Raw genomic sequence first — 25,930 nt, 5'->3', positions numbered from 1 at the left:
ACCGGACCACCACAACACCCTGGCTGCGCCTAAAAATTCTGTCCATAAAAGTTATGAACAGAATCGGTGACAGGGGTAGCCCTGGCGGAGTCCAACCCTCACCGGAAACGAGTCCGACTTACTGCCAGCAATGCGGACCAAGCTTTGGCACCGGTCGTACAGGGAACGGACGGCACGTATCAGGGGGTCCGATACCTCATACTCCCGGAGAAACCTCCACAGGACTCCCCGAGGGACACGGTCGAATGCCTTCTCCAAGTCCACAAAGAACATGTGGACTGGTTAGGCAAACTCTCATGCACTCTCATGGACCCTGCTAAGTGTCAACCATGACAGCCCCACAACATCCAAGGCCTTAAGGAACTCCGGGTGGATCTCATCCACCCCTGGGGCCCTGCCACCAAGGCAACCTCAGCCCCTGAGATGGGAGAGCCCACCCCCGAGTCCCCAGGCCCTGCTTCCTCATCTGAAGGCATGTTGGTGGGATTAAGGAGGTCCTCGAAGTATTCCTTCCACCGGTCCACAACATCCCGAGTTGAGGTCAGCAGTGCACCGTTCCACCATACACTGCTTCCCCCTCCTGAGACGCCGGATGGTGGTCCAAAACCTCTTCGAAGATGTCTGGAAGTCCTTCTCCATGGCCTCACTGAACTCCTACCATGCTCGGGTTTTCACCTCGGCAACCGCCTAAGCTGCACTCCGCTTGGCTTGCCGGTACCTGTCTGCTGCCTCTGGAGTCCCACAGGCCAAGAAGGCCCCATAGGACTCCTTCTCCAGCTTGATGGCATCCCTCACGCTGGTGTCCACCAACGGGTTCGGGTGTTGCCGCCATGACATGTACCAGCCACTTTACGGCCACAGCACCGATCGGCCGCCTCAACAATGGAGGAACGGTATATTGCCCACTCAGACTCAATGTCCCCTACCTCCCCTGGGACATGGTCGAAGCTCTCCCAGAGGTGGTAGTTGAAGCTCCTTCTGACAGGAGACTCTGCCAGACATTCCCAGCAGACCTTCACAATGCGTTTGGGTCTGCCAGCTCTGACCGGCATCCTCCCCCACCATCGGAGCCAACTCACCACCAGGTGGTGATCGATTGACTGCTCCGCCCCTCTCTTCACCCAAATGTCCAAGAGATGCGGCCCCAAGTCCGACGACACGACTACAAAGTTGATCATAGAACTAAGGCCTAGGGTGTCCTGGTGCCAAGTCCACATATGGACACCATTATGCCTGAACATGGTGTTCGTTATAGTCAATCTGTGGTGAGCACAGAAGTCCAATAACAAAACACCACTCAGGTTCAGATCGGGGGGCCATTCCTCCCATTTACGCCCCTCCACGTCTCACTGTCGCTGCCAATGTGAGTGTTGAAGTCCCGCAGCAGAACAAGGGAGTCCCCAGAAGGAGCACTCTCCAGCACCCCCTCTAAGGACTCCAAAATGAGTGGATACTCTGAGCTGCCGTTTGGGCCACAGGCACAAACAACAGTAAGGATCCATCCCCCCATCCGAAGGCGGAGGGAGGCTTCCCTCTCGTCCACCAGGGCTAAACTCCAGCATACATGCACTGAGCCAGGGGGCAATAAGTTTTGCCGCCCCTGCCTGGCGCCTCTCAACAGTGGCAACTCCAGAGTGGAAGAAAGTCCAACCCCTCTCGAGAAGACTGGTTCCGGAGCCCACGCTATATCATACACGCAAACCCCTCCACCACAATAAGGTGGTAGCTCAGGGAGGGGATGCTAAGATCTAGGAGTACTATATTTATTTCATTTTTTTTTTTAAAGTTTTCTTACACCCTTTAAAATCAAAAAGGAAACCCTCCGAGAAGCCTTTGCGACCCCTATTTGGGGTTGAGACCCCTAGGTCGGTAACCAATTAACTTAAACATGCAAACATGCAGGAGATTAACCCTTTGAAACCTGGGGTGACATCATTTTTCCTGTGCTGCTTTCAGATGCCTTTCACAAGAATTGAATACTTTGAACCCTCAGCAAATTGGTGCTATTTCTTAAAAAAATAGTAGCAAATTATTTCACAAAAGCAAGGGAAAATGTCTGCGTAAAACAGAAAAAATAGTTAGGGAAAAAACTGTATTTATGGTGATCATAATTGCATTTTTTAATTAAGTTCAAAAAAGTTTTTGAAGGATATCGGTGTGTGTGAGCTGGGTACAAAGATGCAAAGTGCATCTAATGTCCCCTTTTAAATGATTCCTCACGTTCTGTTGGTCTTTGTGTGTACGTGTATGTGTGTGTGAATGGCTTTTTATGTGGTTTCTTTTTCCCCTCTATAGTGCCATCTCCAACCAGCTGCTGTCATGCCGCAGGTACATCCATCGTTTCTTATAAGTTAACTGCAGGCTACAGTACATTAAATAAAAAAACACACAGAATAATTTAATCACATTAAGTCTACCTGCCCTGCAACTCACTTTTAGTAAAGAGGATCTTTTAGATCAGAATAGGCTACAGGGTTCCTGTGGCTCCTTAAAAAGTCTTAAAAGGCACTGAATTCATAAATCTCAAAATAAGGCCTTAACTGGTATTAAATGGACTTAAATGCATCTTTAAAAAGTCTTAAAAATGTTCAGACATGAGAAATAGCATTTTAGGAATATATATATATATATTTAACATTGTGTGATTGGTAACACATGTATTTTGTTATATAATTTCATAAATTCCTCTTCCTAAACTTGTCATGATGGGAATCCAAGCAGTGTAATCTCACATGCAGAATGACAAAACACAATTTGCAAAGAAAACCGTCGAGAAATGCCAGAAATTTCCCACCTCTGTTTCTGTTGCTTCCAAATAGATACCTTTGTGGTAATATAATCGCCTATGTTTATTTTCTTTTATGTGCTCCACTCAAAGGGTTCTTCTGGTCAACATGTGATGTAGATAATCCAACTTTTTACCTGGACAAAACCAAAAAACACATCAAGTTTTATATGACAATAAACATTAGAGCAAAATAAAAATGTTAGTCCAACACTTCCTTCCAAGTGGCATTAAGAAAGTCTTAAAATCAAACTAGACTTAAGCTCCAGAACCCTGGAATATCTTGTCAGTTTCTTTCTCCGTCACAAAATTTCTCTCCAGTGAAAGTGGAAAATAGATATTTGATTTCTTTCCTTAGCTGATATCTGCTGACCAGCCTGCAGCTCACCTGAGTCCTCCTGACATATCCACCAGTTTCCCACAGTCAGTGTCCAGTGCTCCTCCCCCACTCCTGCCCCTGCAGATCAGCACACAGGTGCGTTGTGGTAGCGTTAGAAACATGTCACATCGAGGTAGAGAATTTGGTAGAAACATCCTACAAATTAGGGATGTCCCAATTGGATCGGAAGGATCAGTGCCCGATCAAAGTATTCTTTAATTGATTGGGATTGAATATTTTGAGCATGCGCCCCGTACGATCCTTTGTTTATGTCCGCGGTCACACAGATGTCGAAAACAGAGGGAACGATTTGTGGCAGATATTCAGGTTTCATTGTAATGCTGCTACTCCAACAAGTACATTCAGATTTTTTTTTCAACTTCAGCTTAACTGAATTTTTTGTTGTTCATTTTTAGTGAACTAGTTTTACTTTAATGATGTAATAAGCGAAACTATGACCGATTTTTATTTTTGTTGTGACTGGGCATGTTAAAGCTGAGCTTTAACATTACTTTGACGTAGAATTGTGATTATGTTACTCATTTGTAGTTGTTCCATTCTTTTGTTACAATGATTCACTAAGTGGATTTTAAGCAGTTTCTGAAGGCACACTTCAGAATCACTAAGTGGGATTGTGATAAGAGCCATATAAAAATATTTTCAGTTTGTTTTCTGTTATTTTTTAAAAATAAAATTTAAAAAACCTTTAGGAACTGTTTGAATGCTGCCATTTTTTCATGTACTGCATTTCAGAGATATTAAACTGTCAAGCAACACTGGATTAATTGTAATAACTTAAATTTAACTTAATAGTATTTGAGGTGTGCACTGGGCAGCTGTATTATCCAGGTAAATACAAGTATCTGTATCGGCAGATACTCAATATCAAATGACTCGGATCTGGATCGGGGCAAAGTAACTTTAGCGGGACACCTTTAATTTCAAATGCTAGCACAGGTTTCAGGGTTCATACATAAAGGGCCTGTGTGAATGTTATTTCTATCGACTGGTTGTCTTTGTTCATTTGATATCATTTTCCCTTCTTTCCCAGTTTCCCTCACCACATCCTCAAACAGGGGGCCTCAAGCCCTCTACCTTCCCCCCAGCTCCTCTGCCATGTGCCTACAGCAGCAGTGGCTCCCACTTCTCACCTTTACCCCACCACGCCTCCCTTCCTCTCACCCCTCATGCTGCCTTACCCTCTGTACCCACTCTCGGCACCCCTCAGACCCCTCTGTCCACACCTCAACACGTGCCCAGTGTGGCACTCCCCGTTCCCCTTCTTGCCATGTCCCCTGCAGTGCCCCCGCAGCAGGGCGGCCCTCTCACATCACAGATGAACCTTGGTAGCTTCCATACCACCCATCCCTTACCTCTCTCCCAGGTACAACCCACCCCATACCCCGCCCCCTACCCTGAGCAGGAACTGGCTCAGCCGCCTGTCCAGGTGAATATTTAGCTCAGTTCTCACTGTTGGGTTATGGAAAATCTATTATACCAAAGCCTTGGGCACACTGACTGTGTGAGCAGCATGTGACGGCAACCTCGCTGAACTGCTGCTGCATGCATGCTCGTGGTGTTCACACTGACAGCACTGTTGCTGTGACACTGCTGCAGAGCTGCCGGCATGCAGTACCTAGTGCTGTGCCTGACTCAGAATTATGCCAGTCGAATCGGACTTTGCAGTTCAATACGAAAATCCCATAATTCGTTTTGTTTTCCATATAAAGTTTTAAAGTTTGAATATTGTGAGCAGCGGTTTTACAGCAGCATTCATGTCAGTATAGTAAACAAGCTACCGGCACTATCATCAGGTCGGGCATGCGGAACAACATTTTTTGCTGACACATAATATTAACAAAAGTCAGAGACTGTATCATATTAACTTGCTGTGATATGTAAATTCACCACCTCTTCACCGTATGTTGCGGTCTCTCTCTCTCTTTTAGCGTGAAAGCCAAGAGCAAAATCTGGGGACCAAAACATCCCAAAAAGTATACAGCACAGGAAAAAAACAACTGCTTGACCTGAAGTAATTTCAGTTGACTGAGGGTCTGTGACTGCTGTTTCAAGCCTCTATCTTTCAAGGGGCAGCACTAGTCTTTTATGAAGCCCTGCAAGGCACTACATTGTCAACGACATTGTCCTGAAAATATTTCACAGTAAAAAGCCTTCTGTTATCAACTGATGGGGTTCTATCACCAGAAACATTGACAAAGTGCTTTTATTTTGAAACAGGAAAGGTTGAGTACAACAGATTTAAATGTATTTCTTTATGTCTCTGATGCGTACAGACATTAAAACTGTGGAGAAAGGAGGTATAAAAAATAATAATAATACTCATAATACTACTACTACTTTTTTTTTTTTTTTTTTTTTTTTTTTATCCAACTTTCACAGAAATGAATGGCCGCTTACGAGGGCCTTCACACCCCCATGTATGTTGGTGTACTGGTGAACTAAAGTGGCCATTCATTTCTGTGAAAGTTGGATAATGCACGCAGAGATTTTGGACCCTAGAGTGAGATATTTTACATGATGTAGTACTTCCAGCTACCATTCGATGGCACTGGAGGGCACATAAATACCACGTCATCTTGGCGTACATCATTTGTAGATCAAACAATGAAAAGTTCATGTAAATTAATTAATTAATTAACATTTAAACAAAAAAACTATTTGGAATACTGAGTTTGAACCTTGTCCAGGGCAGGAAAGTTTTTTAAAACACTTATTCATAAACGATGAAATTGCAAGTTCAAGTTCAACGGAATGTCAAAACAGTGTCTGGAGGTTTAGCTCAGTGGGTAAATCAGGTGGTTAATGTTCTTGCAGTTACTGGTTCAAGTCTTGTCTGCAGACAGGTGACACTTGACTTTTATGGCATAAATAAAATATTATATCTGCTGATATATGTCTACTCTGTTGATATAAGTCATCAATGATGTACCTTGCAACAAACACTTAAAACAGTTCAAAAGCATACAACTGTCTCCTGAATTTTCCTACACTGAATACTGAATTTTCCTTGTCAAGAACTTAGTTCATTATTGGCCTGACTCGTATAGCAATCGAGTTTTCAACAGACGTCACTGCCAATACTGAGCTAAAGGTAACGTCGAAAACATCTGACATGTCAAGAGCTTTAGATCAGTGGGTAAATCAGGTGGTTAGTGTTCCTGAGGTTGCTGGTTCAAGTCTTAGTGGGACAGGTGACTTGACTTTCATGGCACAAATAATTTAAAATATCTGTCTGCTCTGCTGATATAAGTCACCGTTGACATACCTTGCAAAGAACACTTACAGTTAAAAAAACACACAATCGTCCCCTGAATTTTCGTATACTAAATACTGAATTGTCCCTGTCAAGAACTTAGTTGATTATCAGCCTGACACATAAAACAGTAATGTTTTCGACAGACGTCACTGCCGGTCCTTAGCTAAAGGGAACGTCGAAAACATGTGTAGTGTCTGGAGCTTTAGCTCAGTGGGTAAATCAGGCAGTTGGTGTCCACAAGGTTGCTGGTTCAAGGCTTCTCAGGGACAGCTGAATTTTGAAGACTTGGCTAAACCCAAAGCAAACATAGAGCTAAAGGGTAAACTGAATACATGAAGTTTGGTTGAGAGACAGGAAGGACAGTCAAGAGACAGGAAGTTGGGGGAAAGACAAGAAGTAAGGTTAAGAGACAGGATAGTCAGTCAAGTTACATGCAGTTGGATTGTGAGACAGGAGGGACACTCAAGAGACAGGAAGTTGAGGTAATAAAACAGGAAGCTGGGTTGAGAGACAGGAAGGTTAGTCAGTTTACAACAAGTGAAGTTGAGTGAAGGTAGAAGACAGAGGTAGAGGATGAAAGTGTAACTAAAATATCAGCGGATAAATCTGTCTGCTCAGGAGACAAGGAGACAATTGTGTCACAAACAAACAAATAAAATTCCATAAACTTGAATTTTAAAAAATGTCTGTACCCTCGAATGAATGAATCTCTGCTTGATATTTCTTTACCGATACTCCATGATTTTGATGGACGCATCTGCCAATATTGGTTTTACCTGTTTCGAGGCCACTTTACCTGATTTATCGGCCAAAACGTTATATTGCTATTTACGTGCCTTAATTTGTTCTGCAATATCACAATCAGTGTCTAAACTGTATGAATCTACAGTCAAATTATATTTTACGGCATAAATAAAATAAAATATCGGCTGATATCTGTCTGCTCTGCTGATATAAGGGTCATATGGTGTTGAAACACAAAATTCAGTATCGGCAGTGACGTCTGTCGAAACGTTACATTGCTATTTACGTGCCTTAATTTGTTCTGCAATATCACAATCAGTGTTTAAACTGTATGAATCTACAGTTCAAATGATATTTTATAGCATTAAAAAAAAATATCGGCTGATATCTGTCTGCTCTGCTGATACAAGGGTCATATGGTGTTGAAACACAAGTTCATTATCGGCAGTATTCAGTATATGAAAATTCAGGAGACAAGGAGACTGTTCGTTGTGGACCTCCATTGTTTTAGGACTGTGCCCTGTCGTTCAAGACCTAAGGGATGGATCATCCCTTTCTGTAGTCTTTCCAGAATCGTGCTAGGCTGTGTCATGCTAGGTTCCTGCCTTACTACTATGCCACTTTCTGGACTTTCGTAACTTTTCTATTCCAGTCCCTTACTCTCTACTCTCTGATCCTTTCATACTTCTATTTTCACCTCTTATACTCTCATCCTCTACCTCCATCCTCTACCTTCAATCAACTTCCTGTCTCTCAACTGAACTTGTTGTAACTTGACTAACCTTGTCTTTCAACCCAACTTCCTGTTTCACACCTCAACTTCCTGTCTCTTGAGTGTCCCTCCTAACTCACAACCCAACTGCATGTAACTTGACTGACTTTCCTGTCTTTTTACCTTACTTCTTGTCTTTTCCCAACTTCCTGTCTCTCAACCCCACTTCATGTATTCAACGTTCCCTTTAGCTCTATGCTTGCTTTGGGTTCAGCTCAGTCTTCAAAATTTGCTTGTCCCAGTAAGACTTGAACCACCAACCTCAGGCACACAAACCCCATGATTTACCCACTGAGCTAAAGCTCCAGACACTTCACATTGTTAGGGAAAATTCAGTATTCAGTATGTGAAAATTCAGGAGACAATTGTGTGTTTTTGAACTGTTTAAATGTTTGTTGTAAGGTACGTCATCGATGACTTATATCAGCAGAGCAGACAGATATATCAGCTCATTTTTTATTTTACTTATTCCATAAAAATCAAATGTTACCTGTCCCAAATAGGACATGAACTAGCACCCTTAGGTACACTAACCACCTGATTTACCCACTACGCTAAACCTCCAGACACTTCACTTCGTTTCGACGTTCCCTTTAGCTCAGTATTGGCAGTGATGTCTGTTGAAAACTCAGTTGATTACCAAACTCACTCATATCAGTTAAGTTTTTGACAGGGAAAATTGGCCATTCAGTATATGAAAATTCAGGAGACAAGGAGACAATTGTGTGTCTTTTAAATGTTTTAAGTGTTCTCTATTAGAGCAGAGCAGAAAGATATATCAGCCAATATGTTATTTTATTTTATTTATGCCATGAAAGTCAAACATCACTGGTCCCAGATAAGACTTGAACCAGCAACCTCAGGAACACTAACCACCTCATTTACCCACTGACCTAAACCTCCAGACACTTTTTCATGTTTCTGTCGTTCTGTTGAGCTTAAACTTGCAATCTCATGGTTTATGAGTAAGTGTTTGGACAGACGGGCCAATGCATCTGAGACTTCACCTGTCTTTTACCTTGAATATAGCTCTTTGCTTTGGATAACTGACTTTAAATTTCACCTGCCCTGGATAAGGATCAAAGTCTCAACCTCATGAATTCCAAACCTCAATTAAAGCTGCAAGTAGCAATGAAAGGGCCCTCGCACCCCACGTTAGTCGGGGTACTGGTGAACTTTAAAAAAAATTTTTAAATAAAATCGGCAAGCCTCTGTTTCTAGATGTGCCACAGCTGAGCAGCGCTGCTCAGGTTCTGTGCTGCCCATGCATGCAGTGTGTCCGGACGTAAGGTGGCAGTGGGTCTTAATTTTAGTTATAATGCATGCATGGCATGTGTTTGGAGATTTAGAGGTGAAAAAATATTTGTGTTAACTGATTAACAATTACCTACATATGCTTTTTATTCCAGGCACAGATGACTGCACCGCAGGGTAATCTGGGAGATTTTCCCCTTTTGGCTCCGGCCCATCCTGTTGTCCCTGCTGTTCAGACTCCTCTCTGGGGAAGTGGAGTTGATGCAGAAACCTCTGCAGCTGGCCAAGACTTAACTGGAGCTCCTATAGTCCCAGCTCAAGCCTCCATCTCAGCTCCAGCCCAAGTTGAAACTCAAGCCCCAGCACAAACCCCAGCTGTGCTCCCAGCACAAAACCAACCACCAATCCCGGTATCAGCTCAAGCTGCAGTCATGCCTCAAACTCCAGCTTCGACCCAAGTTCCAACAGCAGTGCAACCCATAGCCTCAGCCCCAGTTCAAGCACCGGTCTCTGCACCAGGTCTCGCTTTTGAATCACCAAAAGGCTCATCGACAAGCTCAGATACATCCTCTGCAACTGGTAAACCCAAACTCTCAGTCCCAAATTTAGGTTCTGCCTCAGTATCTGTCACGCTGCCAGCCCCAGCTCCTGTCGCATCTCCGGCTCTGCAGCCTGCTGGCATCCAGACAGCAGCCTCAGTGTCTGAGGGTGCCAGCCTGCCCACAACTCAGCAAAACCTCCAGTCAACATCTGCATCCAGCACCCTTCAACAAGAGCCCTGTGTGGAGGTAAAATTTGTACAGTTTTAAGAGGAATACTGATCCATGAGCATATGCATAACCTAAAAACTTTATTTTTGCTGGATAAAAATTCTCCCTGTCAAATCACATTCACATCAGTTTAATAGCTCCATCCCATCTTGACAGCAGCTTATTCATTAAAGGTTAAAATAACCCTCAAGGTCAACGCTGGGAACACACCGTTACATCACTGCTGGTGCGATATACAGGGTTACCACAGTCATGGAAAACCTGGAAAAGTTGGTAAATTTGACAATCACATTTTCCAGGCCTTGAAAAGTCATGGAACTAGTAAAAAAATCATCGAAAGTTTTGAAAAAGTCATGGAAAAGTGTTGTGTGTCACAAATTAAATTACATTAATGTAAAATAACGGTGAATTTTTTGTAGCTCACAATATAACGTAACTTTTATATGCATCAGTGTGTTACAACGTGTGTTAAAACATGGTTTATTTATTTATTTTTTATATGGGCTTTTTTCTTTTACTTCTTTTTAAAAATTTGGCGATTTTGTTTGGCGATATTTTTGGCAATTTTTATAGAAAACTTAAAAATTTGGTGCAATTTTTTTTCCATAAATATTTGAAAGGCATGTTTTCTATAAAAAAAGAAATCTCCAAAATGACACCGTTTATCATAGCCAGAAATTGTTAAAAACATAAATTATTTCTGAATTTTCAATTTTCCAACAGTCCGTCATGTTGGGTTGCTGAAATAATTTTTTTCAAAGAGTTTGAATGTTTCTTATGTATAAAAATGCTGTGTGGGTATAGGAAAAAAAATAGGTCATTGAAAAGTCCTGAAAAAGTTTTGAAATTTTGTCCATGACAATGTGTGGGAAACCTGTATTTAGTCTTGCAATAATTCATCCTTGTATAAAATAAAACCTTTACCAAGTTATCCTAACCGCTTTTCCCCTGTTTTCTGTCCTCAGGATGTGCTTCAGGACAAACCTGTAGCTTTACCCAGTTATACCTATGACAGGTGTGTGTAAAGTTTTTATTGTCTGTCACATCTTTACAAATTATCTTATGACATAACTGTGTGGGGAAAATGTATCACTAACGAGCGTTTTCAATTTTTCTTTTATAGTATCAACTCTGATGTGGCGTCTGGTAAGGAGACAAGTGATGGCTATGACAGCTTGGCTAGTGGAGGGAAGGGGGACGGAAAACCCAGGAAACACCACCGCAAGTCTGCCCGCACACGCTCCCGACAAGAAAAGACCAGTAAACCCAAACTGAGCATGCTGAATGTGAGTCACGGTGTCATTAGTGACAGTTTGAAGTTAAAATTACTCAAAGTTTGTTTGATTGTAAAGTGTAACTGTTGTTCGCTCAGGTTTGCAACACCGGAGATAAAATGGTCGAATGCCAGCTGGAGACTCACAACCACAAAATGGTGACATTTAAATTTGACCTGGACGGAGACGCTCCAGAGGAAATTGCCACTTACATGGTGAGCTGAATCTTTTACAGTTTGCAGTTTCATGTCATCTATTGGTGATATTCATCACGTCGTTTAAAATGTTTAAACCTGTATGTCTGCAGGTAGAGAATGGGTTTATCCTCCTGTTAGAGAAGGAGATCTTCATTGACCAGCTAAAGGACATTGTGGACAAAGCTGAAGACATGCTGAATGAAGACATGGAGGGGGAGAGGGCCTCCACGCTGAGCTGTAGTCCTGAACAAGGCCAGATTTCTGAGGGGCTGGTGGGAGAGGTAAGAGGGGGAGATCTGAGTCAGTGCAGATACATTACACGTGCTGATACATAGATTGTGCTTTAGTCTTACTCTTTTAACCTGTAAGGCCGTACATGGACTTGCACCTCCTCACTTATCTGAGCTACTTAGACTACGCACGCCCTCTTTGATCTCTTAATGCTGGTTTCCATGTCAATCCTTCAGTCAACAAAAAAATGAGTTTGCTTTAAAGCATTTGTCTGCTATGCCCCTCATCTCCAGATAAGCTCGCATGTCAAAGACGCCGGTTCCGTTAAAATCCTTAATTCAAGACCCTTCTGTTATACACTTAATTATAGCCTACTCTTGGATTTTGAATTTAGTTGTTTCAATCACCTCTTAAACCATGTGGGGTGTTTTAATTTTTATTATTCATCTATTCATTCAAACATCCCCATTAACATTGATGTTTTTAATCTGGTTGCTTTATTTTAATTTTTACTGATTATGATATTCAAAAATCATATTCAAAAAATCCCTTTTAAATTATTTTTTAAATTATTTTCTATATTAATAATATAATATAATATAATCTATATAATATTAATTAATATTTTATTTTTTACTATTCTATTTGTCTGCTGTACGTTTTATTTTATTTTGAAGTGTTTTGGCATCAACACAAGCCCAATGAAGATACTAAACTTTACTAAACTTCAATTGTGTAGGATTTAGTGGCACAAAGCCGTGAAGTTTAAGAACTGAAACTGCCTCCATGAACCAAGGGGAGCTATGGTGGCCAACAGGAAAATGCAAAATTGCAAATGGCCCTATTTTGTCAGTTCTGGGCTACCTTTTAAACAACACTGGTGACTCTGTGGACAAGGATCCACTCCACATGTAGATGTAAATGGCTCATTCTATGATAACCAAAACACAAGAATTCTAATTTTCAGGTTAGAATCTAATTAAAATGTAGTTAAAATTACATTATATAAAATGTCATCAAATAGATGCCTCTAAATCCTACATAGAAGACCTTTAAATAAAAGTGACTGATTGACTGCTATATTTAGACATTGACAGAGACTTAGCTCACACCTTTCTATCGCTCTGCAGAGTCAGCAGCCTGGAGCTCCTCAGCCTGTCTATCAGCAGAATGGTAAAACAATGATCTCTTTCAAAATGTATTCATCCGCAGCGAGCATGCCTCTTTTTTTTGCAAATGTCACATTCGCTTGTTAGAAAACGTGCGGTAATTGTTTTAACTCTTGGGTTGCAGTTCTTCACACAGGAAAGAGATGGTTCATAATCTGCCCCGTAGAGGAGACGCCCACATCCAGCCAGGAGACCCCGTCTGACGGTACAGCGACACAGTCTCCTGGGAGCTCAGCCACCACCCAGCCTGCTGACAGCGGCACCGCACGGCCGCCCACATCCAGAGGTGACTTTGTTTCCACAGAGCAATTTCAGCACAAAATCTGACAGCATCATGGAACAATAGCACTACTCTGTGGCAGCTGAGTGAAACACAACCTACAACTCTTGTGTGCAATGATAAAAGTTAACCCTTTGATACCTGAGCAAATTGGCTTGATATCTTTCAATAACATGGGAGAAGACAAGTAAGAAAAGAAGAAAAGACCCAAACATTTGCAAGAAATTAGTAAAAATTACAAGAAAGTTTGTAAAAAAAATAAAATAAAATAAAATAAAATAAAATAAAATAATAAAAAAAGTAAACAAAAAAAAATCAAATTTGTAATTATGATAATTATTGCCTTCATCATTGGCTCCCATGTGTTTGAAAGAAATTGCACTAGCTTGCTCAGGTTTCAAAGGTTTAAATACCTGTGACAGGCATCTGACAGCAGCACAAGACAAGTGATGTGTTTCCAGGTTTCAAAAGATTAAAAATAATTCTGGAGATTTTTAAATGTATTTCTCTCATCTTTATCTTTTCCTCCTGCAGAGGAGGGGTCATCCTCCACAATGTCTGGCGGAAGTGGAGGCTTCACCTATGATGTGTATGGATTCTGTAGCCCTCCGATAATGTCCAACACAGACCCTCTCCTCTTGGCTACTCTGTCCCCGCCTGTGTCTGCTCCTCCGACCCTTCAGTCAGTGGCATCGGTGGAGCCTGCGGGCAGCACGGTGCAGCCCAGTGTGCATCAGGCACAGCCAGCCAGAGCTCAAACTTTGCCCCCATCATCCCCACATACGTCTTTCCCAGTGGATGAGTCACGGGGATCCCCTTTAGGATCCATCTCCCCAATCGATGTGGCTCAGCAGATGTCCGATATGACATGCCCCGTGTCCATGGCTGAGGAGGTGCCCTGCTGCCCTCTGGTCATGCCTCTGTCTCTGGATGTGAGCGGTTTACAGAGCGGCCCTCCTCTCACTCCTCTTCCACTCCAGGAGCCAGGCTCAGCCAAAGAGCCGCTGTCCGTCTCCTACACTTCAACAGCACGCAGCGAGCACCCACAGCAGCCTGTGGTGCTGCACCAGCCTTTTTCCAGTGTGGGAGGGACAAAAGTGTCATCACTACCCCAGAGCCCGGCGCCGTCACAGCACGGCGCGGGGCCCGGTGAGTCAGACAGTGAAGGACGGCTGGGCCGGGGGGGCTTTGTGGACAGCACCATAAAAACACTGGATGAGAAACTGAGGAACTTGCTCTACCAGGAGTATGCTCCCATGTATCCATCAGGCAGCGCTGCAGAGACGCCAGGCTCCGGCACAGAGTACATCCAGTCTCCTCCTGGTCCAGACAGCGCCACAGGGGGGTCAGGAAACAGCACGCCAGGGCCAATGGGGGAGGGACGTTACAGGGCTGGAGAACAGCTGGTAAGTACAATCATTAGCAACTAAAATCACTTAAATAAATGACAGACGCAGTAAGCTATATTCACAGCTGAAATTGAAAGTTGCTGACTTAAAAACGGTGATTTAACTCTTCACCAAAATAATTATACCACAAGGTCCATTTAGTATTAATCTGCTGCTGGCAGAAGATTGACTGATATGGTCAAGAGCTACAGAACAACTAAATGGACTGTGTGGTTTGATTATTTAGTGTGTATTTGTCTATTTATTAAAAATTGTATGACGTATTTATTTTTTAGAAAACTAGGCGTGCTATATTTTTGTTTTTATAGATTTTTGTTTCAGTTTGGGAGTGGCAGAATGAACATATTTTGGCCTACACTGAAACTTTTAATTAAGATGTACTTTTTGCATAAAGTGAAGGCTAATTAAATACTATATTTAATAATATCTTGCCAGTAAATAAAATTTATCTCAAAAACTACAGCAAAAAAAGATACATAATTTATAGATAAAAAAAAAAGTTTTCTGACATTTTTTTCATATATTGCCAATTAAGGCTGGTTTTAAATATTGTGGTTGATATCTTGCCAGATAAATTCGAAATAGGGCTGGCAAGATATCAGACTCCTACTAAATGAGTATCATGGCCAAAGGAGTTCACAATAATGATATTATCTCGACAGCTACAGGAAATTTTAAAAAATTAATAACAATGATCTGTCAAATTAGTCTTAAATGTTGGCAGTTGTGTCTTGAGTGCTTCCTCCCTGGATTATGAAAAAAGTCTCAAAATGGACAGGGCTGGGAAGGTGGCTAAGAAACACCCAGTCACCCAACCGTGCTGCCTCTCAATCCACAGCACCCCCCTGCTCCCAGGGGATGCAGTTAGTGATGAAAGCAGGCTCCTGCTACCAGGATCAGCCAGTAGCAAAATTCAATTTAGATAGTCAGGTTTCAACCTTTAGAGGATAGTCACTATGCATTTTTATCTACAATATGTAGAACTTTAATACTCTGCACTCAAACAGATTGCCCAAGGCCAACCTGGAAGCTAACATTACCGTGGTTCCCTCGTCAACAAGCCTGTGGGATTTTTCCATTGGATTTTAGATCAGTGCAGGAAAAACCCTCTGTGGTGAACAAATGTTTATGAAACTTGTTTTGTTTAGTGAGTTAATGAACGCCACTTTCAAGATTTTTGAAGCCTAAATGTAATCGCCAGAAATAAAAAGCTATTGCTAGACTGAAACAAACGACACTACAGTCACGTTGACACTCTGAATGACATAAAGCCGTCTTTGGCGCAGTTTGGCATAATGATGCTGTAGTCTCATTTAGCCACTTGTTAGTAACTGCCTTTTTCAGCTCTCTTCAGCTTGTGGTAACCACAGATCTAATTTCAGGCGTCAAACCAAAAACCAATTCAAAAAACATGAACTTTGAGACCAGGGAACCAAAGGTGCTGAAATGCTAATGGATTTATGAGTTTTAGGCTTCATTACTGGGGTTCTCTGCATCAAGAGTTGGAACCTGAATCAATCAACAACACTAGTTAATACCCATACATGTTGCTTTCAACTGAAAAAAGTGTTTTGGGGTTAAGGTACTCTTCAACAGTTAAACAATAGGAGAATTTTAAATGGTTTGTATTGTTTGTTTGTAATGCCTCTGTTTTTCTAATCTCTCATCATGTCACTTCTATCAGCCTCAAATCCCAGAGAGAATGGACAGTTTGAGCACACTGAGTGACTCAGCTGTTTGTGGTACGTGCAGCAGACACTCATCAGTCTAATAAGACTGGCATCATTAACTTTGACCTACACTTAAGTGTTACTATTTGTTGAGTGCTGCAGTGTCACAGTGTTGTGTACATTTTTGCAGCTTCCCTGTCAAGAAGACACGTTCCTAACTCTGCTTCCTGCTCTGGAACAAGAGGCAGATTTAAGGTACGAGAGGGAGATTTTCCTCACATTAAAGTTCAAAGCAGTATTGTCTTTCAGACTAGCTCAGCTGCAATAGCGGTTCAGCATTATGCGATGCCCTGTGTTTGTTCTTTGTTTTTGGCAGATAATCTCTGTTCCTCCTGAAGTGGCCAACAGACGAGATGTGAAGCAGAGGAGCTGGAGCAGCGCTGCCTCACCGGCACATCCCACAGGATACACAGAGGACCACGTCCATGCTGAGACTATGACCGCCTCCACCACAATTGGTCGTTTCTCTGTAGTTAGCACGGAAGACGAAATTACACAGAGGACACGTTGCAGCCGCTACTCCGCCCCGCCTGATTTCTACCTGGACACACCTCCGTCCATGGCCAAGCGGGGCTCCCTGCCTCGTGCCATGACCTCGAACTCTGTCGCTGTGGACGTCACGGTTCATGCTCGTTTTCTTTCCTCGGACTCAGGGGCTGAGAGCAGCCCTGCCAAGCTGACTCCTGCCACCCCGTCTCAACATACTCGCTCTGAGCGCAGAGGAAGTGACCTCATGAAGAGGGCAGTGGCCTTCCTCCGTCGATCAGGGCGCAGCAGCAGCGTGCAGAGCTCTGACTCACCAAGTAGGCACGGAGGGGTGCACGGCTCAGCGTATGCCAGCAGCGATAATGACTCGGAGATGGAGGACTCGGACATGAAGAGGGAACTACAAAGACTCAGGGAGAAGTAAGTACAGCCAGTAGTTTACTTAAGCTGCGTTTCCATCAATGGTCAGAATAGTTCCTGTGGAACCAAAAGTAACACCTACGAATAGGTACATAGACCCTAGATCTGTGTAGAGTTTCCACCGCAGACAGTACATGCGTGCAGGGTTATTATCACCCACTGCTCCGCCCAGCAACACTCGCTGTATTTCCTTGTTCACCGGTGATACAGAGTGAAGTCAACACCCTGTTTATCGTGTGGGCTGGGTTAGGGTTGAGTCTCTCTTAATTGGATTTTTAAAAATAGCAGATTTGCACCTAGACTCCTTGTCAGGCAAGAGCAGGGGTTTATTGTGCCTGAGCGTACTGAAAGTAGCTCCAACAGTCTGACACGTTTTTTTTCTCCAAGTAAATGCAGGTCACATAATCTGGTCACAATTAATATACATTTTTAAACGCTTGAGGATCCACTCATTACTAAAAGTGTATGTCATCCAAGAGAGACAATTAAAACAGATGGAGTGGTCAAAGTTGTCATGTTGATATGCATGGTGTGTTGATGGAGTCAGTAAACGTAAACGTTCCACGTTACAAGTTGCCATCAGTCAGCCTCGTGAATGAATTATTTTATCTCAGTCTACAGTTGCTGCTAGATGCTGCAAAACATAATTGCGTTTTATAGTTATAGTTTACTAATGCATGAAAACCAACCACAACTCAGCCCTGAGCAGAGTGTTGATTCTCTACCGACCATTGAAGGGACTGCTGTGTTCCCAGCTTCACCTTTTTAGTACCGGATCTGTGTGCTAGGTACTTATGGCAGGGGGGTGACGAAAAATGGGGACGGTTCCAAAGGTACTAAAGGTACAAACCAAAACTTTTTACAATGAAAAGGCAAGAAAAATGCATAGCAAATTGAACTGAACCAAACCATCCTGCTGGTGGAAACGCACCATTTTTGTCTGTTTTAGTGTCTTTACATGACGTTTGTCATTTAGCTCATAAGTGACCAGAGTATTCCTGCCATCATCTCCTCAGACATCTGAGGGAGATCTCTGAGCTGCAGGCCCATCAGCGGGGGGAGGTGGAGCTGCTATATCGCCGGCTTGGCAAAGCCCCTCCTTCTGGCCTGGGTCTCTCACACGTTGCACCACATGCCGGCAGAAGGAAGAGGTCCAGCAAGCACAGACTGAAGCCTGGCAAACTTCTCAGCCCTCTGGTCCAACAGTTTAGAAATGTCACAACAAAAACCAGTGACTCCAGCAAATCCAGTGAGTATTTTTCAGAATCTCCAGGTTAAATATTTACAGCAGGAGTAGACCATTCTGACCTGATGCTTGTGTGTCCAGGTGCTGCTGCAGGTACAGGTGAGCCCACAGTGAGTTTAAATGGCTCTCCAGCAAAAGGGTCTTTCCCTACTCACAGCAGGGCGCGCTCATGCACCAGCCACCTTCCCAGCTCAACCGCAGAGCCTGTGCAGACTCAGCAGCCGTGTTCCCTAAAGGGCTCTTTGTCCTCTGATAATATTTATGCTGGACTACACGGAGACGGCACCGGCACACGAGCTCCACCCGGACAAGGTGACCACCAGCAACACATCAGAACATCTTAGCTGACCAGCCTTTCCACTAATACTCGACTACAGTATTACTAACAAACACATGTATGTGGTGTTTAATTTAACAAGGTATTTTAATGTGTGCTCCTCTTAACCTGCTGTCTTCTTCCCTCTTTGGTTATACTCCTCTACAGGCTGGTCTAATTACCCTCAAACATCTGAGAGAGTGACCTATAAATCGAGTAGCAAGCCACGAGCTAGATTTCTCAGTGGGCCTGTGTCTTTGTCTATCTGTTTGTATCTCTTCTCTTCCCGCTTAGCTTCATTTTTTTCATTTTCCATTTTTATTATTACTATCTATTTCTCAACGTCAAGCTCACTGATATCTTTTTTTCTGTCTTTGCCAAATATTCTGCAACACCGCTGGGTTTTTCTTTCGCTTCGCCACGTCCTTATCACTTACCTTTACCTTTTTGCCTGCACAGAAATATATTGCTTATTCAAACCTCTGAAGTGTAAAATCTAATTAACCCTTTGAAGCCTGCGTGAATTGGCATGATTTCTTTCAAAAGTTTCCTTTGAAAAGAAGGCAATCAGCAACTTAAGAAGGATTAACCCAAAAATTACCTGAAAATCAGCACAAAAAAAATTAAAACATTTTTGAAAAAGTAAAATTAAAAAACAAGGAAAAAGTCTGGAGAAAACGTGCTTAAAAATAATAACAATTGTGTTCAATAATCTTAAATATATAGTTTGATAATTTTAAATATAATTTTTTTGGATTTTTTTTCCTAGCTTTTTAACTAATTCATTTTGGGGGGTTTTCAAAACAAAGTATCTGTTACAAACTAGGCACCACATTTATGTTTCCAAAACAAGAACAAAATAAATACTGGAAAAAAAAAATTCAAAATAATAAAAAAGTAAAAGCTACAAAAGATAATAATAACCAAGAGACTGTAAGAAAGACAACACTAACATAAGATGCGGTCACAAAGGTACACTTTGTACTGATTTGACAGAAGATAAACACATTTGGTTGGTTAATCAAGTATGTGATAAAACACTGCCATGCTTTAAAGAATCTGTAGATCCACGAATACCAAATCTAATCTACCCCTGATGGGGGGGGGGTCCTTCTTATTTTACAGGAATAATCTACATTATAACCGGTTGTTTGTTTGCGAGTTATCTCACCTTAAAATAGCACTAACGGCTGCAAAGGAGTTGGGTTCAATAGGCTTTCCATATATTTAAGAAATTTTCCCTTTGATTTTTCAAATATTTTTCTTGCAACTGTTGAGTTGCTCATTGCCTTTTTCCCGTGTTTTCAAAGGAAATCAATTTGCTCAAGGTTCACGGGGTTAAATACTTGTGAAAGGCATCTGTACACAGCAGTTTAAAAGTAATGCAGATCTTTTGATTGACTGTTTTATTATTATAATAAACACAACATTGAATTATACTCTTCATTTCTGTTAACTGGAGCAGTTATTGTGTTTTGAAGGCTTGAGGTTTGAATAATCAAGGTTCATTTTAATAGTAATGGACATTACTTCACATTTTAAGTGTCTCCTATTGATGCTTGTGCTATTTATTCACCATATTTATTCACCACAACATACACATTTTTGGAACTTTTCTACCATGCATTACTAGGCAATGGACTTCTGCATGCCATATGCACCGCAATCCGCTATAACTTTGATAATCTCAATCTCATCTTTTTTAACCTTTGTATCTCTCTAATGCGCCAACACTGCACTTTGATGTGGCTCTCACCTGGACAACATGCATGATTTTGCTAATAAATGGACTGTCCTGTTTCAGGGAATTGATTGCTTTGTTTGCTGGTTTGGTTTTAGTTTGGTTCCTTGTTGTGTAGCAGTGTCCAGCCGCTTTGTTTTGCACTGCATCCTGTAACTTAACATTATTACCAGCTGATGGTGATGAAAATTTGTATAAAGTCTTTTTTGTGTTATAGGGTCAACACTGAAGCGCCTGTGTCTGGGTAAAGGGAGTGGCAGCAGTACGTAGAATTACAGCATCCCAGTTCTAAATAATTCAGTCATGTTAGTTTAAAGCAATCTAATCAGCTCAATAAACATGATCTCGTGATATGTGTGTCTCCTAAGGGTCTGGAGCCGGGCCAGGGGCTTTCAATCAATCACAGCAGCCACCTCCTGGTGCCACACCTCCTCCTCATCAGCCAGTGATGGGACTGGCCCAAGCTCAGGCCAACAACAGCAACAACAAGACAGGCACATACAACAGCTCATCCATGAGTGCCAATGAAAACAACTTGCCTGAAGACCTGCAGCGTCTGATGGAGGACTGGGCCCAGGAGGTTCTTATCGTCACCCACAGGCCGCGCACTAACTCTCTGAGCATCAGTGGGCAGCACCTTTGGAATCAGGTTGTGCCTCAAACAGGTGGACAGCCAGCGAGTGCTTCAGATGTGAGTTTCATTCAAGTTATGTACCAGTTTGTGTTCAGCCAGTCCTGCAGTCATAAGACACAAAATCATTTAATCACAAAAAAAAACTATTTGAGAATTGGTTAGTTTTTGGTCGTTAAGTATGTAGGTAGGTAAGTACTTAGGTAAGTAGGTAGGTAAGTAGACAGGCAAGCAAGTAGGTACTTACTTTGGTTTTTTTTTGGTTTTTTTTTATACTTTATTGTGTCAATACAGTATACAACATTCCTGCAATACCCATCCTGTTATTTAAACAACTTGACACAATATTTCATTTTAGTTATCTTTCACCCACGTGATATGGTCAAGTACAACCTTTCATAACTTAAAATACAAATACCCCCAAAATAACCAAAATAAATGAATGAGGTACTTACTTTGAGTGTGAAAAGGTTAAAAAACCATGTACACCCAGACTATAAATACTGGGTAAGGGGAGGATGTGGAAGACAGAAAAGTGTGTTGTTACTTGGTTGATTAATTAGGTAGCTAGTTACTAATTACTTAGGTAAGTAGGTAGGTTTGTGGTTGGTTTGTAGTTACTTAGTTTAGTAAGTAGGTAGGTAGACAGGCAGGTCGGTAGGTAGGTAGAAACTTACTTAAAGTGTGAAAAGGTTAATAAACCACGCACACCCAGATGATAAATACTCTGTCAGTGGAGCACCTGGAAGACAGGCAAGTTTTGAGTATCTGACATGTTATGGGGTAGCAACTTTCCTACATAATTGACTGTATAAATGTAGTTAATCATTATTGTGAAGCTCAATATTTACCCATTCTCTACCCCTGTTAGGTATCATGGACAGCTCCAGGTCCAGAGGCCTGCCATCCTCCCCTGTCCTGGCCTGATAGCCCTGGGTCAACAGTGATGACCAGCCCCTCCACAAGGCCCCATTCCAGTAATCAGCTCCACTCTCCTGCTCCATTCAGGGCCTTGTCCTCTCCTCTTTCTGTAAGCCAGTGGCCTGGGCTGCTCTTCCCCCTTCCTTCAGGAGTCTTTGCCTTTCCTGCTGTGCCCTCAGCCCAGGATGCCCCCTGCCCCATTCCAGCTCCATCATATCAGCCGTCCGACCCCAAAGCCAGGACTCTCTAACCTGAGTAGCATTGTGTCTTCCAACTCCGTAACCAAAAAGAAATCTCATTATAGTTCTAGTCAATCTTATGTGCATATACTGTATATATTTAACCAGCATGTATTTAATCATGTGTACATACTCGTCTCCAGTCTTGAGTTTCATGTTATTTGTTTAATTTGCATCAACATACCTCATGTCCATATTATGGTACATAATCCTTGAGTGCAGTGTAATGGTAGTAGTACATTTAAAGATGTATAGTCAGTCCTATCAGGCTTAAAAGAGCAGATTTTTGTCATCGCTTCTAAAAGTACCTTACCAGTCATTGAATGTACATAATGTACTGTTCATTCATGGTACGTTTATATAAATAGTTTATGTTGCTCATATCACCTCTATATATAAGCTGCCGTGTGTATATATGAATTCTTGTTGGTCTGTACATAGCTCCCGTCTTTGTACAGTTAACATTAGATAATCCATTGGTCGGTGCTGCAGATATGTGTCTTATTGCAACACCTTATTAGCCACCATCATGTCGTCACTGTGAAGACTTGACATCCTGGTCACTAGGACCGGTTGCTTTACTCTGCTCTCTCAGTCCAAGGATAGGTTTCATTCATCATCGATGAAATGCTTCCAGCACAAGCGCTTGAAATATCCTTAAGAGATTTGAATGAACTTGAATTTTATCTTCAGGTGGAAAAACACCTGTGAGAGTGCCTTGAATTGCAGTTTCAGTTTTATGAAGAAAAGCATTTAGATTCAAAGGAGACACTAGATATTCTATATATGCTTTCACCTTCAAAGGTAAATTATGAGATTTGAATAATGAATGTGGATCGACACATATTTAATTTAGCAACGAAAATACAATTAAACACTATAATCGGGTCATGTTGCAGTTCATAAAATATCACAGATTGTAAGACAAAATCTTGGACACTGAAGTCATTTTCTTATGGGATTGCACCTGCACCACCGCCTGCATGAATACACTGATATTCTGAATGTGCACAGGTTGATGTGGTGAGATACGGGAGGACGTTATTCAGAGAAACTGGCATTGAAATCCTGCGACAAGGAGGGCTGACGGACTCAACAATCGAGTCAACATCATAATCATACCATACCTCTACTAATGCAGTCTGTAGCTTTACATATTGTTGCCTTTGTGGTTTTTAAGAGATTACTGTGTGGTTGGTTTGTTGTTTGATACACGTTGATGATATGATGATGTTAGAGGCACATGAAGAATGTGAATTATTGAGAAGCCACAACTGTTTGACATGTTATTTGTACAAAGCGTAGGTTTTCTAAATTACGTTAATTCAGTGCCGATCATTGAGATCATCTGGCTCATATTGCTAACTGTGTGTATTATGGCTGACTTAAATCAAAGATCTCCAACAAATATTACGCTATCATGCTATTAGTTGTTTCGATATTGCAGCCGCAAAAACAACACTTTCAGTACTCACATCTCTTGTGAAATCTTTATTAGCAAATTTCCCGCTGATGAATAGTTTGTTGAATACATCAAAGTTTTGACGTATTCTGGTTAAACAAAGCAGCTGCAAAAATCTTTGTAGTCAAGGAGTAAGTTGGGTGTAAAACCTCTTCCTAACAAACAGCGAGCGAACTCTGTCGGATGGAGTCTAAAAGAATTGTTCAGATATTCTACAAGTGATAATTTTCAGGGAGCTTATCGAGTCCTGATCGAACAACTTGACTTTACTCTGAAAATAGTTTGGAGGTGCACAAAGCTTCACAAAAATAGAGCCAGGACGCGCAGTTCTTACTTGTTCGCATCGCGTCCAGTTAGGAAGAGGTGTTCAGACAGGGTACAGGTCAAGCTCCAGAAATGCTGACACCTACATTTCCAACAATGCAACTCAGTTGCATTTTCAACATCATCAGGATTATTTATCAAATTTTGGAAAGCTCTTTCCAGAGCCACAGAGTACAGGATGTACTCCTTGTGATGAGTAAACTGAACTTTATGTATAGATTTAGAAGAGTGCTGCTTTAAAAAAAACTTCCATGTTTGCACAGTGTGTTAATAATCTGACTAAAATGGAAGGAGTCTCTGTCTGTCTTTCTGTCTGTCTGTCAATCTTCTCGATAACAGTTCATTGGATTAACTTCGCACTTGGCAAGTTGCTGAGGACCCAAGTGTGGGCTCTTGAAATCTACAGGGCATATCAGATACAAATACAAATACTGTGAAAGAGACATCTTTAAAAAAGTAGATACACTTTTTTGAACATAACAATGCCTGCGCAATGACACATTTCATTATCGAGATTTGATCCATAAGAAATCTAGAATTAAAAAATTTTATCCATGAATAAATTAGCAGAGTGCCAGAGGAAGTTGGCCCTCAGCTGCCATCAATCTCTTGTGTGCTTGCTGTACAGGCACCACAATACATAAGATGTGATCAACTTCATACTGTGGAAATCAAGCTGTATCAGCTTTATGCGCCACTGAGCAACTTTCATCAGTGAGAACAGTCACCCACCTCCAATAATGTAACCAGTTCTCTTAATATATCTATGTTATTAAGAGGCGATTCCAATTAACTGTTACACTGTTGAATGGCATGCTGGGTAGGATAGAGAAGGTATAATCCACCCTACTCTCCCTCTCAAGGCCAAGAGCCCTCCTTTGTTCTGAAGAATTGAATAAGCCTCAAAATTACAGCAAACAATTCAATTGGCCACTTCACAAGGACTGCAGCCAAATAAAATACTGACGCACATGATCCACTTTAATATTTAATAAGTAGCAAATGATTTGTTTGCATGTGAGGTGTGGCTCATTGAATTGTTTGATATCACATTTAACACATAAGTTACAGAAGAAGCTGCCATCTCCTTTTTTTGCTTTCGGCCATAAAAGGTAAAAACTAAATAAAGACAATAACTGTAACCAGCTGAGGGCAGTTAAGTTCAATTTAAACTTACTCTACTTACTCCCAAAAAAAGCATAAGTTTACCTTCAGGGCTTTCAGTCAGAAAGCCTTTTCTGGAAGAAATATATTAATTTGAATCCAAAATACTATCTTTTTCCTAAAACTTCAAGGCTTACTGTCTTAAAGCCCTGAAGGTAAACTTAAGAACAAGACCAACATTCAGCTCATAATAGCTGTCAAGGTGCACTCACAAAACAGTTGTGTGTTGCCAGTCACACAATATTAGATTTCTATTAGTTTCCTATCACGTTAATTAGCCTAGCTGCTAGCAGAGAGTAGCTTAACAATTTACATGTATTAGGCTATTTACACTTTTTATTACTCATAGTTGGTTTAAGTCACTACATCTCACGAAAGAACAGCCTGGTTGGATTTCCGCCTGCGTGCAAGTTTTTTCAGTCTAACATTGTAGAAACAGAGCAAGAAGTTAGCAGAGTGAGATGTCCGTCCATGTAAGTACGTCGTCTTTAATCCTCATAACGTCACTGTTTACATATTGCAGGTGCACTGTCATTTTACCTATATTCTGTCCGAAATCCAAAATGTTTTCAAACTGCTGACTTATTCTCGAGTAAACCGTGTTATCCTCATTGTCTGTCTCTTGGCTGCTTGCCATTATCTGCCTGCTGCTGTGACACAGACTTTCAAAACAAAGGATGATATGGGGATGATATGGATCAATATTTTT

The 25,930-nt window shown here is 41.6% G+C and overlaps 1 protein-coding gene across 7 annotated transcripts in view; it reads left to right on the top strand.

Annotated features, from left to right (window-relative positions):
• The window catches only part of wnk2 (WNK lysine deficient protein kinase 2), a 46,483-nt gene extending 22,152 nt beyond the window's left edge, over positions 1-24,331 (top strand). Inside the window, exons 10-29 of one of the 7 annotated variants that reach the window (XM_042507887.1) lie at positions 2,296-2,328; positions 3,144-3,260; positions 4,216-4,611; positions 9,367-9,999; positions 10,947-10,996; positions 11,105-11,267; positions 11,354-11,470; positions 11,563-11,733; positions 12,814-12,856; positions 12,977-13,138; positions 13,667-14,538; positions 16,226-16,283; positions 16,402-16,466; positions 16,588-17,177; positions 18,194-18,426; positions 18,505-18,735; positions 18,908-18,982; positions 20,698-20,742; positions 20,849-21,171; positions 21,983-24,331. In XM_042507887.1, the coding sequence (XP_042363821.1) occupies positions 2,296-2,328; positions 3,144-3,260; positions 4,216-4,611; positions 9,367-9,999; positions 10,947-10,996; positions 11,105-11,267; positions 11,354-11,470; positions 11,563-11,733; positions 12,814-12,856; positions 12,977-13,138; positions 13,667-14,538; positions 16,226-16,283; positions 16,402-16,466; positions 16,588-17,177; positions 18,194-18,426; positions 18,505-18,735; positions 18,908-18,982; positions 20,698-20,742; positions 20,849-21,171; positions 21,983-22,282 (4,677 nt within the window). In that variant the 3' untranslated portion in view covers positions 22,283-24,331. Of the gene's footprint in view, positions 1-2,295; positions 2,329-3,143; positions 3,261-4,215; positions 4,612-9,366; positions 10,000-10,946; positions 10,997-11,104; positions 11,268-11,353; positions 11,471-11,562; positions 11,734-12,813; positions 12,857-12,976; positions 13,139-13,666; positions 14,539-16,225; positions 16,284-16,401; positions 16,467-16,587; positions 17,178-18,193; positions 18,427-18,504; positions 18,736-18,907; positions 19,007-19,198; positions 19,260-20,697; positions 20,743-20,848; positions 21,172-21,982 lie in introns of those variants that run through there. The other 6 variants (XM_042507879.1, XM_042507896.1, XM_042507904.1 and 3 more) reach the window with 6 other exon arrangements.
• Positions 24,332-25,930: the final 1,599 nt, after the last annotated feature.

Source organism: Plectropomus leopardus, chromosome 2 (assembly GCF_008729295.1).
Source record: "Plectropomus leopardus isolate mb chromosome 2, YSFRI_Pleo_2.0, whole genome shotgun sequence".
Classification (NCBI taxonomy): domain Eukaryota; kingdom Metazoa; phylum Chordata; class Actinopteri; order Perciformes; family Serranidae; genus Plectropomus; species Plectropomus leopardus.
This window is presented reverse-complemented; position numbering and strand designations above follow the sequence as displayed.